Genomic DNA, 23,267 nt, shown 5'->3' on the forward strand with positions numbered 1-23,267 from the left:
ATTATTTTTTAAATTGCATTTTAGGTTTTGGGGTACATGTGAAGAACATGCAAGATTGTTGCATAGGTACACACATGGCAGTGTGGTTTGCTGCCTTCCTCCCCATCACCTATATCTGGCATTCCTCCCCATCCTATCTCTCCCCAAGTCCCCACCTCCCGTTGTCCCTCCCCTATTTCCCCCTCTCGACAGACCCCAGTGTGTGATGCTCCCCTCCCTGTGTCCATGTGTTCTCATTGTTCAACACCTACCTATGAGTGAGAACATGCGGTGTTTGATTTTCTGTTCTTGTGTCGGTTTGCTGAGAATGATGGTTTCCAGGTTCATCCAAGGAACTGAGAAAGTCTTTTAAAGGCTTCTGATTAAAAAGTTTTCCACATAATCGCACAGCCTTATGTATCCCCTTCTCACTCATTCAACAAACATCATTGTGACTCCACTTCTGCCTTTCGTCCATGGATTCCTTGTTGGTCCTCTTGTTGGTTCATTCTTTTAGTGCTTTTAGTGCACACAGAGGTCTGAGACACTGCGAGGACCTCGGATTAGTCACAGCTGCCCGTTATTTGCATCAAACATTTGGCTGGGTGCTTTACATAAATTCATTCATTCCTCACTACAAACGTTGAGGTAATTTTTTCAACCCCTATTTTACAAATTAGGAAATTAGGACCCAAGAACAGAAAGCTGAGCACTGTATGTTCTCATTCATAGGTGGGTGTTGACCAATGAGAACACGTGGACTGAGGGTGAGGAGCATCACACACAGGGGACAGTTGGGGGGGTAGGGGAGAGACAATGGGGGGGTGGGGAGGAAGGGGAGGGTGGGGAGGGATAACATGGGGAGAAATGCCAGATATAGTATGCACCTAAAGTAAAATAAATTAAAAAAAAAAAAGAAAAGGAAAAACAAAAGATTTGTCTCCTTAGATGTCAGCTAAATGTACTTACACTTTTTAATTTATTTCAAAAGTACACAAAAAATAGAGAATAGTTTTTAAATTATAGCAAGTAATTTAAAAACATTATGGCTGCTGACCCACCATCAAACTTCAGTCAACTCTGAATATTCTAGTATAATTTTATGTGTATTTTTTTTGTATATATGCATTATAAATTCTTAGTAAATATGTAATACATATATATTGAAACATGCTTTGTAATCTTCCTTTTTCTATTCCCGTCTCCCTCACTAGTGTGAACTACTATCTTCAATTGAATGTTCATTGTTCCTGTATTTTTTTTATGCTTTACATTTATTTATCAATTAAACTATACAGTTTGTTGCCTTTAAAAAAAAAAAAAGGAAATTACGTTGTAAAAGGCTAAGTAATTTACACAAAAAAAGGTCCCTCAGCTAGGAACTGGCAGAAAGGTATGTGAACCGAGGTTTACTCATCCTGAAATTCCTGCCCCAGTGTCACAACGCTGAGAGGCAAAATCTTAATAACCAGTGCACCTGGCTAGCTCCGACACACCATCATTTCCTCTGTCCTTAGAGTCTGTCATTCGAAAGGGTAAATGAGACAGGCGTAGAAATATGACACATTTACACAGGATGCCACTGTTGCAGTATGAAAAGAATATTTGAGCTCTTTCCCATCTTGCAAGACGGCAGGTGAAAACGTTGAAGAGAAGAAACCTGAAGCCAAGAAGGCTGATACTGGTAGCAAAGTGAAAAAGGGTAACCTCAGGGCTAAAAAGCCCAAGAAGGGGAAGCCCCATTGCAGCCGCAATCCTGTCCTTGTCAGAGGATTTGGCAGGTATTCCCGATCTGCCATGTATTCCAGAAAGGCCATGTACAAGAGGAAGTACTCAGCGGCTAAATCCAAGGTTGAAAAGAAAAAGAGGTTCTTGAAACTGTTACAAAACCAGTTGGTGGTGACAGAAACGGCGGTACTCGGGTGGCTAAACTTCACAAAATGCCTAGGTATTATGCTACTGAAGATGTGCCTCTAAAGCTGTTTAGCCACAGCAAAAATCCTTCAGTCAGCACTCACGTGTTTTCTCACGAAAACTTCGAGCCAGCATCACCCCGGGGACCATTCTGATCATCCCCACTGTAGCCACAGGGCAAGAGGGTGGTTTTCCTGAAGCAGCTGGCCAGTGGCTTGTTACCTGTGACGGGACCTCTGGTCCTCAATCGAGTTCTTCTGTGAAGAACACACCACGAATTTGTCATTGCCACCTCAACCAAAACTGATATCAGCAATGTAAAAATCCCCAAACATCTTACCGACGCTTACTTCCAGAAGCAGCAGCTGCGGAAGCCCAGACATAGGAAGGTGAGATTTTTGATACAGAAAAAGAGAAATACGAGATTACAGAGCAGCGCAAGATTGATCAGAAAGCTGTGGACTCACAAATTTTACCAAAATCAAAGCTATTCCTCAGCCCCAGGGCTACCTGCGATCTGTGTTTGCCCTGACAAATGGAATTTATCTTCACAAATTGGTGTTTTAAATGTCCTAATAATCTAATTAAATAACTGATTACCTTTAAAAAAAAAAAAGAATTTTTGAAAGCTCATAATGCCATCATCATGAGAAATTACTTGTAATTTGGGGAGATAAAGTAAGGATCACAGAGGACGTGGCTGGCATTTAACCATGAAGATGAAGGCACACAATGATGTGGGAATTCCAGTTCGGCTAGCAGATAAAAATGGGAGATACAGCTGGACAGGTAGATTGAGGTCACATTTTGAATAGACGGACTCTGGCAGGACAGTTGTGTAAAATTTAATGGCTATACAGTTAAAAATTGCTAAAAAGCTTTTTCTTTCTTTCCTTTTTTCCCCCCCTTTAGCTGAACCTATATTACACATTAAAACCTTTTTGATTAAAGGGAATGAAATAACGAGAGCTATGCTTTAGGAAAATTTAAGTAGTAGAGGGACTGAGGTTGGGGAAACCAGATATGAGACTATTCATGTACTCCAGTCTTGGGGAGAAGGAAGGAATACCTAATAAAGTGGTTACCTAGGAGGGGCGGGGAGAAGGCTGAAGAGGAGGGGCAAGATTGGAGAGAGATTTTGAAATATCCAGTGTTAAGAAATCTCTGTTAGAGGAGCTTGAAGGCAATACATAGTTTTGTTCTGTAGTTTGGATATAATAAGAATGTTCCTATTTGACAGACACTTTCTAAGTGTACATCTATAATAAGTATCATTATTTCATTATAAACTGTTAAAACCTCCTAGGGCCTTTCGAAACATTTTCATAACCATGGCATTGAAACATAATTCACGTACCATTATAAGCCACCCATTTGAAGTGTATAATTCCATACACGCCAATGTTTTAGTATGTTAAGTTGTGCAGCAATCATTGCAATCAATCTTAGGACAGTTATCACTCTCAAAGGAAACCCCGACTATGTTCTGTCATTTAACCTTCAGCCATCAGTACCCAATTTCCCTATCCCGCAGCTGCAGTCAACCATCAATCTTCATTTTTTCTCTGTGGATTTGCTCATTCTGGACATTTCATATAAGTGAAATGATACAGTATATGGTTCTTTGTCACTTGTGACTGCCTTTCTTTTATTTACTGTAATGTGTTCAAGGTTCATGCATGTTGTGACATGTACCATTCCTCTCTTGACTAAATAATATTGCATGGTATAGATATACAACATTTGCTTATTCAATCATCTGTTAATGGATGGATTTTAAAAAATTGTTCTAGAACTTTGCTGTATCGAATACGTACGCTTGAAAAAAGTAAGCTTCCAAATGCGCTTGCACGTTTGGATTGTATAGCAATTTCATTCTTTTTTTTTTTTTTTTTTTGAGACGGAGTTTCACTCATGTTACCCAGGCTGGAGTGCAATGGCGCGATCTCGGCTCACCGCAACCTCCGCCTCCTGGGTTCAGGCAATTCTCCTGCCTCAACCTCCTGAGTAGCCGGGATTACAGGCACGCGCCACCATGCCCAGCTAATGTTTTTGTATTTTTAGTAGAGACGAGGTTTCACCGTGTTGACCAGGATGGTCTCGATTTCTTGACCTCGTGATCCACCCGCCTCGGCCTCCCAAAGTGCTGGGATTACAGGCTTGAGCCACCGCGCCCGGCCTAGCAATTTCATTCTTAATACCGTATTGCCTTATCTTTGACATCCTTACACCTCTACATCTTACTTACCATTAAACCTTACTTGGGAACTTAAGCCATATCTGAAACTCCCCCAGCAAACATCAACTTTAGCATTTTCAATTCATACCTTGGTATTTTGCTCTTATCTTTTCAACTAGATTGCAAACATGCCGAGTGTAAGAAATACACGTCAGACATCTCCATTATTCCTTATAGGACCTCTGAATCCCTCTCAACACTAAAAGAGTTGCGAAGTTTGGAGAATCAGTCCTTTAAGAGTCCAAGGGCCGGGCGCGGTGGCTCAAGCCTGTAATCCCAGCACTTTGGGAGGCCGAGGCGGGTGGATCACGAGGTCAAGAGATCAAGACCATCCTGGTCAACATGGTGAAACCCCGTCTCTACTAAAAATACAAAAAATTAGCTGGGCATGGTGGCGTGTGCCTGTAATCCCAGCGACTCAGGAGGCTGAGGCAGGAGAACTGCCTGAACCCAGGAGACGGAGGTTGCGGTGAGCCGAGATCGCGCCATTGCACTCCAGCCTGGGTAACATGAGTGAAACTCCGTCTCAAAAAAAAAAAAAAAAAAAAAAGAGTCCAAACTGATTTTTTTAACACTCCCTGGTGCTGACTACATTTTTTTCAGCTGAAACTTCTCATTCTGCTACTGCAGAAATGTCTTGTGGAATATTAGAATTACATAGGAGACAGTGTGCAAACTATTGACCAAGTTGGAATCATAGATAATAATCAGCATTCCATGATAAAAGAATTAATTTTGGCTTCAGAGTTTTAAAAACTGATCAGGTAAAGCCATTTCTCTTTGTTTTTGTAAAAAGTAGTTTTTAAGGATTCACTATGCCGTGGCTTCTACTGGGGCAAAACTTTGAAAATACTGCTTTTTAAAAAGATAGCCACAGTTTGGATTATATGAGCAATGGAACAAATAATAGAATTAAACTTGAAGCCTTGGAAAGGAGTTAGCTAATTGGTTACTGCTGGTTGCTTTTAACCTAATCCTATTTTGAACTTTGCAGTAAACACCAGTGTGGAAATCATTTCAGTAGAATCCTGTATTTAAAATGGTTTGGTGTTAAGACTCTGGTCAAGTGCTGTTTCCTGAAACAAAACAAGCTGTGGACATAGAAAGTCCAATTAAACACAGTTAATCCATACACTTGTTAGACCTGTGCTCTAGTTCTAGGCACTAACATTGCAGCAAAAATTTAATTTCAGCTTCATCATTGAAACTTTTCCTTGAGTTAGATGGGCAAATACTCCTTTGGAGGCATGAAGAAAGAGAAGTGCTTTCTTCCCATCTCCCCTTTCTTCAGAACATAAATTTCCTTAGATATCTTGACAAAGAGCCAAGAAGACTTGGTGACAAAATAAGCAAATGCAGTTAATTTGGAATCCACTTATGCTATACTCAGAATTTAACAATTTACACATGAGTGTTTACTAATGGAGAATGAATAAATTTGATAAATTATATGATGATTTTTCTATAGAAAGAAGGTGCAAGAAGGTTAGACTTTAATGTAAGATACTGTAAATTGGTTTGTACTTGCATTTTCATGGGGTAAGATTTTGTAGCACTTGTGAAATTAAATTACTTTGATCCATTGAAGTAATTGATTATAATATTTGGGATTTAGTTTTGTGGAGATAAAGCCATTTTAGCAGTTCTGTGTGAGACTCATAAACTTTATTATCTGTTTGAATAAAATTTTTCATTTTCCTTTTCTACTTATTGCTTTTACCTTGGAGGTAAATTATTGCTTTTTCCTTGAAAACCCTTCTGGATTTTAGCTATCCTAGTCAGAGAGGGTAAATTGTTATTGTTTTTATCATTAATAATAGTTACCATTTTTTGAATCCTGGCTGCATGCCAGGCACTGTGCAATGTGATTTTTGCGCATTATTTCATTTAGTCTCCTTAACATCCTTTGTAGATTAATATCATTGTTGTCTCCTTGATAGATGAGATGAGTGAGGCTTTTACAGAGGCCAGGTGACTTGTCAAGCCCTCTTCTCGCCTTCAGAGCCTATGCTCTTGATAACTATACTTACTGACTCCATATATTCTTTCAAGACTAACTTATTGCAGCACATTCTCTAATTGTATAATTTACCACATTCTACAAAATGGGACAAAACTGGGCAGTGTTTCCTAAGCTGGTCTCTCCGGTAAAAGGCTAAAGCAAGAGTGGAGTGTTGGTTTCAGTTATTGCTTTTACCTTGGAGGTAACCCTTCTGGATTTCAATTTCCTGGTAAGGCTGAGGCCTCTGACTTGTACTAGTTAGCCTAGACATGAAGGGAAAGTGAATCAAGGTTGTTGAATAGCCGTGTGCAAGGCATGGTTCTATGCTTATCATGTACATTCTCTCATTAAATCCTCACAGAATCCCTCGCGAATAGTTACCTTCGTTGACAAAGAAAGCCACCACACCATACTTATGAGGAAACTGAGGCTCATAGTGATTAGTTAACCTCCCCAAGGCCACCTAGCAGGAAAGTGATAGAGCCAGGATTTGAACCTAATTCTTTCTGGCTTTAGGTTGGTTTCACAGTACCTCTCACATTCCCTGTTGCTTGTTTATGTTTATTTAAATATTCAAGGATTTCTCATGCAAAAAATAGTATTAAGTATTAAGTATTAAAAATAGTAAGGGGCTTTTCAGAGAACTTTCTGTTAATCAGTTTATACTTGATAGAGATTGCCTGTGTCCTATCCTGAAACTGAGAACCAGCCGGGGGGCATCGCTATAGCTCCAGTCATTTGAGACCTCATGTATTTTTAGATATGAGATTTTCAAAAAATCTGCTCAAGCAGGTTTGGCTTATCTGAGGTGGTTTAGCATATCCAGACTTTTCTGATTTAATAAATTAGCCAGGCATAAGAGTATCATTGATAATAACACTTCATAATTATAGATTCCATTTTCTTTCATATGAGATTTCAATAGCTTTTTGTTCATTCTTTGTCATTTTCCAGGTGAAGAAGTTTTAGCAGAATTTTACCTGTGGTCATAAAAGTGAATCATTTGGTGGCAGAAATAATAAACTTAGGGGTCCTCTTTCTCAGCACCATATCCTGAACACTGAATCCACTTGAAATGTTATGGTCTCATGGAAAGCAAACTGCTGTTCCCAAATGATAATGCTGTTGATATTGGTGATGACGGTGATAATAATATTATTACTATCATTAAAATTATAATTACACCTGTGTTAGGAGCACTGTTCTACTTCCTTTACATGTATTAATTTACTTATGCCTCACAATCCTCTAAGGCAGGGTTTATGAATGAGGAAGATATAATTATCTGGATATTACATATGAGGAAATTGCTCCCTCTTTCATTTCCAATATAATTGAATGCATACTACTTCACCTCTATAAAGGGCCTCTAGCTTAGGGACCATTTCTTATGATGACATTTGAATTCCTTTAAGTATTGACCACAAAGCTGGGGACATAGCAGCAGTTTATTAAATCTTCTAGTTTGCTGAATGGTGAATTGGTACAGATGAATCATTCTCAGTGCCAGGCCATGGAATTGATACAGAGATCTTGGACTTGTTCCTCATACAAAATTGAAATGTGCTTGTTTCCATTTGTTAATCTTTTGGTGTTTGCATTGCATAATAAAATACAGAGTACTCTATTCAATTTAAAGTTCAGATAAACAACAAACAACGTCTTAGCACTTAAGTTGTCTCAAATATTTCAAAGGATATTCTTGTAATAAAACAATTATTTGTTGTTTATCTGATATTTAAATTGAACTAGGTGTCTTATATTTTTATTTGCTAAATCTGGTAATGCTATTAGGTGTTCATAAAGTAATCACTTTAAAGGAAGTCCTGAAAAGACAGGCCTATCATTTTCTTCTCACATGCTATAATGTAAGCCTTGAAGAAATTAGGATATTTTCATCTCACTGGATCTGAACCTATTTTTAAGCTTAGCCAAAAGGTACCTACTTATGAGGGGAACAAACATTCTTTTCAATATGTCACTAGAAACTTACCAGCAATATGATCTGAAATACCTTAGTCCAACTGCCTTCCGACTCTAAAATTCTTTAATTCTAAGTAACCCTTAAATATTTAAACCACGTTTCTACTTTTCCCAGCTAGTATTTGTATTTCAACCACCCTGCATGAAAATGTGGGTTATGAAATGCCGTCACAAGTATGGTAGTCAATATGCTGGTACTGTGGGTTGCCCTGGACTTCTAGAAGTCTAGGTGTTGGTGGTTATTATATGGCAGCAATAAAGGAAAGTCATCCCTACTGTTCTAGTACTCACAATACTGCTTTTCATATTTCAGCTGCTGTACCTTCAGTCTCTCTGTCAACCTCTGATCTAAACACTTCTTTACTTCTTTAGTTAATAACATTCTTCTTGCCTAATACTGTGTTACGGACTTCATCAGGGAAGGGACTAATTCATCTTTGCATGCTGAGGTTTAAGCTGAAATAAAGTAATCCCTTGACTAACATTTTACAGAATCCCCACAAACCTGCCCCTATTTTAGTTAATAGAAAGCTTTCCCACCGACATGCTAGAAATTTCAGCGCCGTCTTTGGTCCTCCCTCCAGTCTAATCTGAATCTCACAAGTCATCAAGGCCTGTGGCTTCTGTCTCTGAAATGTCTTTTGAGTCTTTCTCCCTGTACCTCTTGTCCTTAGACAGTCCCCTCCGTATTCTGTTCAGTTGTCCCTGACCCATCCATCTTCTTCATAATTCCTTCTTCAACATGGACCTGATCACGGCAATACTTTGCTTAAAGCTCCCTGATGAGTCTTCGATCTCTGCCGATTATTATCCAGTTTGTTTGTTTGTTTGAGACAGTCTAGCTCTGTCACCCAGGCTGGAGTGCAGCAGCAGAATCTCGGCTGACTGCAAACTCCGTCTTCTGGGCTCAAGCAATTCTTCTGTCTCAGCCTCCCGAGTAGCTGGGATTACAGGCATGAATCACCATGCCCAGCTAATTTTTGTATTTTTAGTAGAGGCTGGGTTTCAACATGTTGGTCAGGCTGGTTTCAAACTCCTGACCTCAAGTGATCAGCCCGAATCAGCCTCCCAAAGCGCTGGGGTTACAGGCTTGAGCCACTGAGCTCGGCCTATCCAGTTGTCTTCGCAGGATTTTCACAAACTAATTGCAAACTGTCTTCTACACTCCTTACCACACACTAAGCCACTTAACCTGCACCAGACACACTTGGGATGTTTTTATTTCCTTATTTCTGTTTCCCCAAATCTTGTTACTCCCTGGCCTCGATAAAAATTAATTGTTCCCTGTATAACTTTACCATCAGAGTCCTCTCTCACCTTAAGCAAACCTAATTTATAAAATTACAATTTTATAATCAAAGCATTGTTTTCAAAAATATTTACAACCAAATTTTTTTAAAATAATTAAATCACCAGATATTCAAAAGTATTATTCTATTAATATAATGCTAGTAAAAGTATTATTCTAGCAATTTGGTTTTCAGGAACATACCTGTATTAGAAAAAAACAATTCATTTTGATATCTGCTCTGTCCTGCAATGGTTTAGAGAATGAGTAGGCTCAAGCAGTGTTCATAATCCAGGTAATAATGAATAGGTTGGGAAAATTGGTAAGTAGCTCAGGGGAAACCCTGAAGCTGTACAGTTTATCCTTCCTTGACTAGATTGCTGATCCAGCTGAATCCCCAATTATGTCAAGGGTCACAAAGAGGGCAGAGATGAGGTGAGAGTCTGTAGACCAAGGCAGGACTCAATTAGGAGCCTGGATCCAGGATAAAGGGTCCATGGCAGCTAATGATGATTAATGCCTGTGTGCTTTTCAGAACATTGAGCTGAAGGTTGAAGTGGAGAGCTTGAAACGAGAACTCCAGGACAAGAAACAGCATCTGGATAAAACATGGTGAGTTGTAATTTTAAGTGCTGGTCCTTTCCAGAGTCTGGATTGGTAATCTGAGAGCAATAGATTTGGAAACAAATTCCTTAACCTATCTATCTGTGGCATTTGAATCCTGTGTCTGATTCAGGAACTGAAACAATAGATTTTCATATGCTGTGTTTCCCTTGGGCTCTCTGTCTATTACTAAGTCAGATGGACCTTGGCATAAGTTGGTAAATTCACCAGACAAAAGATTGCAAACTTCCTATTAGTTAGCAATCAACTAATTAGAAGCAGTGAACGTTTCTACTTTTAGCAGAGACAAATGCAGATAAGCTTTATCAAAGAGTATCAGTCAGCCTATAATAACATCAAGGGCTGAGATAACGTTTGGGGAAAATGGGCACTGTCATCACTATCAGTGATAGTGTAAATTGTGATAACATTTTAAGTATGTGGTGCTACCTATTATAGTAAAAAAGGAGGATTCCCTTTGATCAAACAATCCCTAGAAGGAATCTGTTCCTTATAAATAAAAGCACTAGGGTGAAAAAATAAATGTATAAGGATGTTTACTGCATCATTAGTTGTAATGGCAAAGAACTAGAAACAATTATCCATCAATAGGTCATTGATTGAAGAAAGTTTGGTATTACCACACTGTGGACTATTATGCAGTTATTGAAAAGAATGAGTTAGCTTTATATTGTTGTCCTAGTGGGAATTCCTTGATTAAGGAAGGGGGAAAAGTCGCTGAGTGATATTTGTAGTATATTGAGGAAGAGTGAGATCACAGTCCACGATAGGGAGAAGACTTGATATTTTCCTTTGTATATATTTGTATTGCTAAAATGGTTAGTTTTATAATGTATAGTTTTTAAAAACTTGGTGTTAAATGACAAGTATTATTAAAATTATTTAAAATATTTCTAGATTTTAATAAAGTTTCAGAATACAAAAATTAATGTATAAAAATCAGTAGCATTTCTACTCACCAATAACATTCAAAATCAAGAAAGCAATTCCATTTACAATAGCCAGTAAAAAAATAAAATACCTTGGAATGCATCTAACCAAGGAGGTGAAAGATCTCTACAAGGAAAACTATGAAACACTCCTAAAAAAAATTCATAGATGACACAATCAAATGAGAAACATTCTATGCTCATAGATTGGGAAGAATCAATATCATTAAAATGGCCATACTGCCCAAAGCAATCTACAGATTTAACACTATTGCTATCACACTACCAATGCTATTCATCAAATGACAAGATCAAAGCCAGAGGCATCATAGTATCCAACTTCAAACCATACTGCAAGGCTACAGTTACCAAAACAGCATGTTACTGGTACAAGAAAAAAAAAAAAAAGACCCCTAGACCAATGGAACCAAATAGAGAACCCAGAAATAAAGCCACATACCCATAGCAATCTGATCTTTGAGAAAGTCAACAAAAATAAGCAGTGGGGAAAAGGCTCCCCTATTCAGTGATGCTGGGATAACTGGTTGGCCATTTGCAGAAGAATGAAACTGGGCACCTACCTTTCAGCAGCTATAAAAATTAACTCAAGATGGATTAAAGATGTAAATGCAAGACCTCAAACTATAAGCGGTGGCTCATGCCTGTAATCCCAGCACTTTGGGAGGCCGAGGCGGGAGGATCACAAGGTCAAGAGATTGAGACCATCCTGGCCAACATGGCGAAACCCCATCTGTACTAAAAAATACAAAAATTAGCTGGGCATGGTAGCACGCACCTGTAGTCCCAGCTACTTGGGAGCCTGAGGCAGGAGAATCACTTAAACCTGGGAGGTGGAGGTTGCAGTGAGCCAAGATTGTGCCACTGCACTCTAGCCTGGCGACAGAGTGAGACTCTGCCTCAGAAAAAAAAAAAAAAAAATCCTAGACGAAAACCCAAGAAACACATTCTGGAAATTGGCCTCAGGAATTTATGACTAAGTCCTCAAAACCAATTGCAACAGAACTAAAAAGCAATGAGTGGGATTTATTTAAACTAAAGAGTTTTGCCCAGGAAAAGAAGCTATCAACAGAGTAAACAGATAACCTCTGGAATCTAAAAAAAATTTGCAAACTAGCATCTGAACAATTGAACAATGAAAAACAAATAACCCCATTTAAAAAATGAGCAAAAGGCATGATCAGACACTTTTCAAAAGAAGACATACAAACGACCAACAAATATATGAAAAATTGCTCCACAGCACTAATCATTAGAGAAATACAAATCAAAACCACAATGAGATACCATCTCACACCAGTCAGAATGTCTACTCCTATAATGTCTAAAACCAACAGATGCTGGCAAAGCTGCATAGAAATGGGAATGCTTACATGCTGTTGGTGGAAATATAAATTAGTTCAGTCACTGTGGAAAGCAGTTTGGAGATTTCTCAAAGAACTTAAAACAGAACTACCATCCAACCCAGCAATTCCCTTACAAGGTATATATCCAAAAGAAAACAAATCTATCAAAAAGACGCATACACTTACATGTTCATTGTAGCACTCTTCACAATAGCAAAGACGTGGAATCAATCTAGATGCCCATCAACAATAGATTGGATAAAGCAAATGTGGTACATCAAATTTACATATACACCATGGAATCCTATGTAGCCACAAAAAGAATGAAATCATGTTCTTTGCCACTGGAGGCCATTATCCTAAGACAATTAATGCAGAAACAGAAAATCAAATGTGGTAGCATGTTCTCACTTATAAGCAGGAGCTAAACAAGTACTCATGGGCACAAAGATAGCAACACTAGAAACTGGGGACTACTACAGTGGGGAGGTGGGGAGTTGGGGAAGGGTTGAAAAACTAAGTATTGGGTACTATGATCAGTACCTGGGTAATGGAATCGTTTGTACCCCAACCTCAGCATCATGTAGTATACCCAGGTAGGAAACCTACACAGGTAGCCCCTGAAGCTAAAATAAAAGTTGAAAAAATAAAAGAAAGTAACATATGGATGCAGAAAAAGAAATGTTTTCAGATTATGTTCTGGGATTAGTACACAATCAATCTGATCTGGCATTCTTTCTGGATCTACAGTATTTCTTGACATGTAGGACGACAATCCAGCAAGGTCAAAATATTTAAAACCAAATTAAATTATACACAATGTGCTGATGTGGCTAAACACATACTAAGGCATTAAGACAACAGATTTTAGAAAACTTATATTAATAATTATTAGTAAAATTTGAAGTTTGTCTAATGCTTTGTTTTAAAAAAACTTTTTAAATTTCATTTGAATTAGGTGACATTATTCTATTTTGGGAAATGAGAAAACTAAGGTATGTTCTCCTCAAATCAGTGGCAGAGCCCTCATCTTCTGGCATAAAGTTCAGGGTCTTCTGACTTTAAACAGCTGTAGCATTTTAAATAAGGCATTCGTGATTAATGGAGTTAACTCAGAAAATGTGTAAATTCCAGTCTCTGTAGATTATAGTTAGTGGTTATCTATTGCACTAGCACGGAAGATGGAGTCAAATATAGATTCAGAGCAAAAGTTGATTCCTGCGGTCTGCCTATTTGAGGGTCTTGGATTATACCCTTGACTTTTGTCTCTTCTACAGCCAAGATCCTCATGCCCCCAAAAGCTATATAATGACAGGGGTGCTCAAGCTAAATATAGCCCCTGAGATGGTATTGAGTAGTGTTGACTGTCCAACAAAGAATCCTGTAATCTTTAGGGAAGCATCATTTGTTCTCCCTGGACACATATTAAAGTATCTCTGGTCTTAGTGCCCCATAAGCCTATACAGTTCAATATTCTTCTTTGTCCTGAGAACAAGAAGATGGCCCATGGTTCTCAACAAATGGCTTAAAGCAGGAATAAAATCAAAGAGGAATCAAAATCATTCAGCATCTGATATTGCCCCCAAATTTCTAATCCTTAGACATCTAAGAGCAGCTGTTGTTCACTATAAATAAACTGGTGATACCTTACCCACTTCATGCTAGCGCCTGGACATTCAATCCTAGGGATACCAGACAGGCAAAGCTCAGCCAAAATCCTGAGCTTTCATGGATTAAATGTCTCTGCATGGGATCATGGAAAAGCTGGGGAGAACTCTGGATAGGTAGCACAGATTTAGGGCAGCCTACTATGAATTACTGGCTTTAAAGGAAGAGAGCATTTCTGCGGCTGCCCAAATGGATATTCTGTACCAGCAACCTAAATGGAAAGAACACCTGAATTTCAAATAACAGGAAAAGCAAGGAACTAGCAAAGCATCCTAGGAAGCGGAGTCAATGGAAGAGCCCCAGGACGGATGACAGTGAATGTAAACCCCTTGACGATTACCTCCCTTCCAAATGAAAGTTCCCCTGGAAGCTATAGCAATAATGAAGCCACTAGGAAGTCAAGTATATACCACTTGACAAACAACAAAAAAGAGTTTCTAAAAGTTTGGAATGTTTTCAACCTGAAAAGTTGAGGAGATTGGTTCCACAGATAACTGTAGAGAGAAAAAATGCTCCGTTTTTCTTCTTACCAGTGTCACTCTGAATTACTGGAACAACCTTAATGGTTCCACTTGCTAAACGGCAGATCTGGCTAATACTCTGTGGTTTTAGGGCTGACGTGGAGAATCTCAACAGTCAGAATGAAGCTGAGCTCCGGCGCCAGTTTGAGGAGCGACAGCAGGAGACAGAGCATGTTTATGAGCTCTTGGAAAATAAGATCCAGCTTCTGCAGGAGGTGAGGAGGAATTCTCAAAGTCCATAGCGGGGGTACTCTTTTATTAATACTTCTTTTCCTACTGCCCTGCCTTCTGGCATTCACCTTTTCCGTCTCTACTTTCATTCCCAAATCCATCCGTGTTCCTGGGTCTGAGGGCTTCTAATCTAGGTAAAACCTTGCAGCCTCTCGGTTTTTGTTCTTTTTCCAGGAATCTAGGCTGGCAAAGAATGAAGCTGCTCGGATGGCAGCTCTGGTGGAAGCAGAGAAGGAGTGTAACCTGGAGCTCTCAGAGAAACTGAAGGGAGTCACCAAAAACTGGGAAGAAGTACCAGGAGACCAGGTCAATCCCGAGCGATACACGGAGGCCCTGGCCCAGAGGGACAAGTAGGTGCCTTCAGTGCTCTTTTTGTCGCTTGTCTTTTGCCCATTTTCAAGGCATACAGCAGCTGCACTGTTCCCTTTCAGGGACTGACAGTGGGAGCTTCATTATTTCTAAGACTTTATGGGCTCACAACCAAAGATGTTCTTTTCAGGATTGAGTTTCCAATGGTATCCATTAAGAAAACTCACTTCTTGGATTCAGTGGACAAATAGTGGCAAGCAAGAGACCTGGATTCACTTATTCAGCAAACATTTACTGGGCACATCACACGCCAGATGCCAGGCTAAGCACTTCAGTTACAGAAACAAAAGACCTAGTTCTTCTCACCAAGAAATACGTTACATGATTTTAATAAGTTTCCTGATGGAAGAGCATGGGGTGCTCTGGGGAAATATTGGAGGGTCATCCATTCCACATTAAAAGAGAAAGGTGTCTGCTATGGTCTGAATGTTTTGTGTCCCTTCTCCCGCCCCACCCCCCACCAGTTCATATGTTGAAATCTTAACCCTTACAGTGATGGCATTATGAAGTGGAGCCATTGGGAGGTGATTAGGTGATGGAGACTGAGATGGAACCCTTAAATGGGATTAATATACTTGTAAAAGAGACTCCAGGGAGCTAGTTAGCCCCTTCTACTGTGTGAGGATACAGTGGGAGTACACCCTTAGGAGCCAGATTGTGGATCTTCACCAGACACTGAATCGATCAGTGCTTTGATCTAGGACTTCCTCACCTCCAGAACTGTGAGAAATAAATTGTTGTTGTTTATAAATGTTATATGTAAAATTTTGATGCCACAAAAGAAATAGCACTTGAAGATAAATCCTCTCAGCAAGGCAGTTTACTTCTTTAGAAGGGTGCCCCTCATGGATGGAGCAATGGTGAGTGCACCCCTGGACAAGGGAGGAAAAGGGGTCTTTTTCCTGACGGAGGTCATACCTGCTGCTGTATCATTCCCCTATTGGCTAGGGTTAGACTGCAGAGGTTAGACTAATCCCAACTGGCTGTTTTAGAGAGCAGGGGGAAGAGCTGGAGTAGCAGGGTGGGTAGTTTGGTGGGAAGGACAGTTAAGGGCAGGTCAGAGAAGGTACCCAGTGGTGACCTAGGTCAAAGCAGGTGACCAGAGCAGATGACTGGAGCAGGTGACCAGGGCAGGTCACTAGGATGAGTCAAGGCAGAACAGGGGACTTGGGGAACAGATGTGAACTACTGATTAGAACTGGTGGAGAAGGCTGTTTACTGAAACTGCAAGGAAGTTAAACTTTAACATGGAGGACAAAGAACTGAACATACCAACAGACTGATTCTTTGACGAGAAACTGAGAACTCATTGTATCCAGTATAAGCCACCCAGTTTATGGCGTTTTGTTACAGCAGTCCAAACAGACTGAGATGATGCCATCGGAGGTTTCCCAGAGAAAATGAAATCTGAGCTGAGCTTTGAAGGATGAATAGGAGTTAGGATAAATAGGTAGAAAGTGGATAGGGAAAGGAAAGATTCTATGCAGACGGAGAAGCTATGGAGGGAAGACACAGGGAAAGGAATATTTCAAGAACTTTAAATAATCATACATAACTGGAGCAAGTGGAAGACAAGTAAGAGGTAAGTTGTTTTGGGAACAGGGGTCTGATTGTGCTAGCTTTGTATACCATTAAAGGAACTTGGACTTTGTCCTGAAGGTAACTGGGCAATTGTTGAAGTCACCACTATCTGCTGTCTGGGTTACTGCAGAAACCTTCTAGAAGCCCTGTCTGCTTCAAGTCCTGCTCCTCTCCTTGTCTCAACCTAATAATTCAGAGCAATTCTGAAACAGATAATTCAACAACAACAAGCTGGCAAATAATTTAGTCTCTTAGGTGCATAAGACTAAGGTGGTATAGAAAGCTTTAAGGAGCTTTTAACTGAATAGGCAAAAACCACATGTACACACTGTGACCAACATGATCTTTCCAAGACGTTAATTTAATTGCACCATCGCAGAACCATTTAAGCTTACCAATACCTTCGGGAGGTAAGATCCATACTCCTCATGTGGCCATCAGAGCCTTTTATGATGTGACCTCTGCTTTCTCCCACACGCCTCAGCCCCCACCACTCCTGCACACTTCATTCAGGCCAGGCTAGTAATAATAACGATGGCTAAGCTTTGTTGAGCAGCTCCTACTATCCAGCTGAGGACTTTATGTTCTTGTTTAACAACCCCATGAGATATGAATTATTATACTTTATCAATGAAAAAAGTGGCATTTGGAGAGCTGTGTCACACGGTTTCAGGGATTGCTGATGTCCAAACCCTGAATCCGTCCTGTCGTCAGAAGCATAAGAAGCTATGGTGAGTCTCCAGAATTTTGCTCATGCTTTTCCTTCTATGGGAAACGTCTGCCAACTTTTTCCCTTCTAGTGAACCTCACTAAGGGATCAGTTGTCATTTCTTTGAAGGCTTTGTGGTAGCAGAATGAAGTTTCTGTATTGTTTCTTTGTTTTATGTATCTATATACATATTGTACAGTTATCAGTATGGTATTGTATTTGCTTTCAGGTTTTCCCTACTAGATTCCCCAAGCCTGTCTCATATTTGAACTCCAATAAAAAAAAACTAAACTAAAAAAACAAAACCCCAAGAAAAGCACATGCACATCTGAAAATAAATTGAGGCAGATGGCCTTGCACAATTTGGAGAGTAGGAGAACAATCCTTTGTAGAGACTGAGGGTCAAAGTGATGAGTGAGGTTTAACAAAAGTAGAGATGTTGTAGTGCAGATACCATGAGGGAATTTCACATGGAGTCCACATTTCTCCTTCTCATCACCATTGCAGTTTACATTTGTATCATGTTTTTGTTTTTTTTTTTTTTTTTTGGAACGGGGTTTTTTTGCTTTTTTTACCCAGGCTGGAGTGCAATGGCGCGATCTCGGCTCACCGCAACCTCCGCCTCCCGGGTTCAGGCAATTCTCCTGCCCCAGCCTCCTGAGTCGCTGGGATTACAGGCACGCGCCACCATGCCCAGCTAATTTTTTTGTATTTTTAGTAGAGACGGGGTTTCACCATGTTGACCGGGATGGTCTCGATCTCTTGACCTCGTGATCCACCCGCCTCGGCCTCCCACAGTGCTGGGATTACAGGCTTGAGCCACCGCGCCCGGCCTGTATCATGTTTTTAAGGTTTTTTTGTTTGTTTTTGGTTTTATTTTTGAGATGGAGTCTCGCCCTGTTGTCCAGGCCGGAGTGCAGTGGCACGATCTCAGCTCACTGCAACCTCTGTCTCCTGGGTTCGAGCAATTCTCCTGCCTCAGCCTCCCCAGTAGCTGGGATTACAGGCATGCACCACCACACCCAGCTAATTTTGTATTTTTAGTAGAGATGGGTTTTCACTATGTTGGTCAGGATGGTCTTGAACTCCAGACCTCAGATGATCTGCCCGCCTACACTTCCCAAAACGCTGAGACTACAGGCATAAACCACCATGCTCGGCCCAATGTTTTTAAGTTTTTAAAGTTATTTGTGCTGGGTGCGGTGACTCACACCTGCAATCCCAGCACTTTGGGAGGCCGAGATGGAAGGATCATGAGGTGAAGAGATCAAGACCATCCTGGCCAACATGGTGAAACCCCCTGTCTACTAAAAATACAAAAATTAGCTGGGCATGGTGGCATGCGCCTGTAGTCCCAGCTACTCAGGAGGCTGAGGCAGGAGAATCACTTGAACCCAGGAAGCAGAGGTTGCAATGAGCCAAGAACGTGCCACTGTACTCCAGCCTGGCAACAGAGTGAGACTCCATCTCAAAAAAAAAAAAAAAAAAATTGTTTCTGATTCCCAAATGTTAGTTGATTCTCACACTCTAAATGAATTTATAATTGGTTTATGAAATTCTTACTTGACTTTCTGGTGCCCCTCACCTTTCTGCCGAGCTATTTTCTCCCAAGATGCTATCATTTTCTGATGCACTTGTACAGAAATAGTAATCACAACTGGAAACATTTCACCTGGCACCCAGCACATTTTCAAGGACCTGGACAGAGCCTTACTCTAATATATACAAACAGAGAATATGCCTAGCACATAGATGATCAATAACCTTATTTGAACCCATGGTTTGTATACTTCAGCACAGTATTTTATAACTTAACCCGAGTCTGAATTTTCAGTCTCTTCTCCAGCCATTGCCTCTTCTCCCTGGCCTTCGTTCCAGTGACTCTTCCCAAATTGTACACTGGGTCTTCATGCCTTCATTCCTTTGTTCAATCTCTTCCTTCTGAGCCTGGAAAACCACCATATCTTTGCTGTTGTAAATAGTGTGCAGTGAACATTTGCATGTATATATCTTCATGGTAGAATGATTTATATTCCTCTTGATATATACCCAGAAATGGGTTTGCTGGGTTGAATGGTAGTTCTGGTTTTTATTCTTTGAGGAATTGCCATACTGCTTTCTACAACAGTTGAACTAATTTACACTCGCCTCAACAGTGTCTAAGTGTTTCTTTTCTCTGCAACCTCACTAGCATCTGTTATTTTTTGACTTTTTAACCATAGCCATTCTGGCTGGTGTGAGATGGTATCTCATTGCAGTTTTGATGGCATTTCTTTAGTGATCAGTGTTATTGAGCTTTTTATTGTGTGCTTGCTGGCCGCATGTATGTCTTTTTAAGTGTTTGTGTTCTTTGCCCACTTTTTAATGGGGTTGTTTTTCTCTTGTAAATTTGTTTACATTTCTTATAGACACTGAACATAGAACTTTGTCCAATGCATAGTTTTCAAATATTTTCTGCCATTCTGTAGATTGTCTGTTTACTCTGAAACCACAAAATCTTTAAAATCTCTTCTCCTGAGCATCACTACACTCCTTCAAGTCAAATGAATCATTTATTTATCTTTCTTTCTATAGCTCTATGGCAGCACTCAGCATACTATATGGTGCCTCTATTCTGGTAGCAATTATTACATTCTATTACTATTATTTGCTTATATACAATCACGCATCACTTAACTACAGGGATATGTTCTGAGAAATGCATCTTTAGGCAATCCATTCTGAATTGTGCGCCCATCACAGAGTATGCTTACACAAACCTTAATGGGATAGCCTACTGCACACCCAGGCTACATGGTATAGCTTATGGCCTCTAGGCTGCAAACCTGTACAGCGTATTACTGTACTGAATATGGTAGGTAACTGTAACACGATGGCCACCATTTGTGAATCTAAACATAGATAAAAGATACAGTAAAAATACTGTATAAAAGTTAACCAACAGTACACCTGTTTAGGGGACTGACCAGAATTGGAACTTGCATGACTGGAAGGTGCTCTGGGTGACTTAGTGAGTGAGTCGTGATGTGAATGAATGTGAAGGCCTAAAACACCTTTTTATAGTCATACAAAAATATTTTCCTTATATCCTTATTCTAGAAAAGGTTTATTCCGTTTTTAAATTTTTATTTTATTTTTTTTACTTTTTAAACTTTTTTATTAAAAACTGAAACACAAACATACACATTAGCCTAGGCCTACGCAGGGTCAGGATCATCAATACCACGCCTTCCACCTTTAAATCTTGTCCCCTGTAAGGTCTTCAAGGACAATAACACACAAGGAGCTGTCATCTCCTATGATAACAATGCCTTCTTCTGAAATAGCTCCTGAAGGAACTGCTTGAGGCTACTTTACAGTTAATTTTTTTTAATAAGTAGAAAGAGTACACTCTAAAACAACAGTAAAAGTATAGTATAGTAAATACATAAGCCAGTAACACTTATTATCAAGTACTACATACGATGCATATATTATGTATAGTTATATGTTTTTACAATTGTCAGTGCAGTAGGTTTGCTTGCACTGTAATGCCCCAAACAAGTGAGAAATGCATTGCGTTATGGTGTTACTGCAGCTAGGGCTTTACTGGGTAATAGGAATCTTTCAGCTCCAGTATAATCTTATCGGACCACCATCATTCATGCAGTATGATGACATAATGTTGACAGAAACATTATGTGGTACGTGACTGTAGCTGTGTGTCTCCTTACTCTTCAAATCACTAGCACAAGTGCTGGAGGAATTTAAATTTTTGCAAAACAGAGACTGTACTTTTCCAACTTCATATTCCCAGTACTTGATAGAGTGCATTGGGTACACAAAATGGTTATCCAAGAACCATTTATTGAATGGAGCAGCCACCGCACCACCACCAAAAAATTCTAGGCCCTTATTACTAGAGTTAAATACCTGTGGTCTATAGATCCATGGATAAGCTTCAGGAGGTACATGAACCTGGTGAAAATGCAAGCAAAAAAGTTGCCTGTGTGGCCAGGCGTGGTGGCTCACGCCTGTAATCCCAGCACTTTGGGAGGCTGAGGTGAGCGGATCACGCAGTTAGGAGATCGAGACCATCCTGGTCAACATGGTGAAACCCCGTCTCTACTAAAAATACAAAAATTAGCTGGTCGTAGTGGCGTGTGCCTATAGTCCCAGCTACTCGGAAGGCTGAGGCAGGAGAGTTGCTTGAACCCAGGAGGCGGAGGTTGCAGGGAGCCAAGATCGCGCCATTGCACTCCAGCCTGGGTAACAAGAGCAAAACTCCATCTCAAAAAAAAAAAAAAAGTTGTCTGTGTATATATTTGGGGCAGAAAATACATGGTTTTCTAAGGAAATGTATCAAAAGGTTCAATGATCCAAAAGGGCAAAAACCTGCTATACTAGATCATGCTATCTTTGTAATGGGTTGAGAAATAAGGTAATAATAGTATCATGATCATAATTATTGTCTTTACTTTTCCTTTGCTTCAGGAGAATTGAAGAACTGAATCAGAGCCTGGCTGCCCAGGAGAAGCTTGTAGAACAGCTCTCTCAGGAGAAACAGCAACTGCTACATCTGTTGGAAGAGCCAGCTAGCATGGAAGTGCAGGTAAGCTTTGGTCAGTATATCCAGAGGCACTTGCTTCATGCTTTCATATGCCCTACTTTTTAATATCTAATTGTATTTGTTATCTGTGGCTGTGTAACAGATTACTACAGACTTCGCAGTTTAAAACACTATATTTTTGTTACCTCACAGTTTCTATAAGTCTAGAGTCTGGATATGGCTTAGCTGGGATCTCTGTTTGGAGTCTTGGAAGTGTGAAATCCAGGTGTAGACTGGGCTTTTTTCTCATTTGGAGGCATACCTAGAGCTCCCTCAGGCTGTTGGAAGGATTTATTGCTATGTGGCTGTAGAAGTTACGGCTGTTTCCCTCTTCATAGCCAGCAGCAGAGAGTCTGTTACTTTTCTCACTTCTAGACCCTCTTTTAAGGGGCTTATTAGGTCAGGCCCACAAGCGTAATATCCATTTTGGTTAGCTTAAAATCAACTGATTAGAACCCTTAATTACATCTATATGACCTTTTTACTTTTGCCATATAACATAGCATAACTATGCAGTGACATTCCATCACCTTTGCCATAGTGGTTAGAAGTTACAGATTCTGCCCATCCTCAAGAAGTGAAGACTACACAAAGATGTGATGGCTAGTGGGTGGAAATTACAGGGACCACCTAAGAATTTGCCAGCCACATCAAGTAATTTATAATTATATAGAACATATAATTTTTTTTTTTTTGGACAGAGTGTCACTCTAACCCAGGCTGGAGTGCAGTGGCATGATCTCGGCTCACTGCAACCTCTGCCTCCCAGGTTCAAGTGATTCTCCTGTTTCAGCCTCCTGAGTAGCTGAATTACAGGCATGTGCCACCACACCTGGCTAATTTTTTATTTTTAGTAGAGATAGGGTTTCACTGTGTTGGCCAGGCTGGTCTCAAACTCCTGACCTCAGGTGATCCACACACCTCAGTCTCCCTAAGTGCTGGGATTATAGGCACGAGCCACCGTGCCTGGCCATAATGTAGTTTTAATATTTAAAAAGAGAACTCACTGTGGTAAAAATAATCGCATTGATTTTCTGGGAAGTTACCTCAAAGGGAAGTCCTCTCCTCCATTCAACTTTTAGTTTACTGAAAGGATATTTTCTAAAAGAACTTTAGAATATACCTGCACCCAAACAATATAAGCAATTACCACGTATCCTTATCTTCTTGCACTGGTCTTAGAATACTGATAAGACAAAATGTGGATGGTTTACTTTATTGTTTCACGTATGGAAAGGTTGGGGTCAAGATAAAAGAGCAATAATAAGAGCTAGTTTA

At 39.9% G+C, this 23,267-nt stretch overlaps 1 protein-coding gene across 5 annotated transcripts in view; it reads left to right on the forward strand.

Moving 5' to 3' along the window:
• Window positions 1-23,267, forward strand: part of PDE4DIP (phosphodiesterase 4D interacting protein) — a 232,141-nt gene that overhangs the window by 112,884 nt on the left and 95,990 nt on the right. For all 5 annotated transcript variants that reach the window (XM_032249574.1, XM_032249576.1, XM_032249575.1 and 2 more), the window contains 4 exons: window positions 9,941-10,017; window positions 14,603-14,726; window positions 14,917-15,092; window positions 21,875-21,992. In XM_032249574.1, the coding sequence (XP_032105465.1) occupies window positions 9,941-10,017; window positions 14,603-14,726; window positions 14,917-15,092; window positions 21,875-21,992 (495 nt within the window). The remainder of the gene's footprint in view (window positions 1-9,940; window positions 10,018-14,602; window positions 14,727-14,916; window positions 15,093-21,874; window positions 21,993-23,267) is intronic.

This window comes from Sapajus apella, unplaced genomic scaffold, assembly GCF_009761245.1.
Source record: "Sapajus apella isolate SASKATOON/1434 unplaced genomic scaffold, GSC_monkey_1.0 scaffold69, whole genome shotgun sequence".
Taxonomy (NCBI): domain Eukaryota; kingdom Metazoa; phylum Chordata; class Mammalia; order Primates; family Cebidae; genus Sapajus; species Sapajus apella.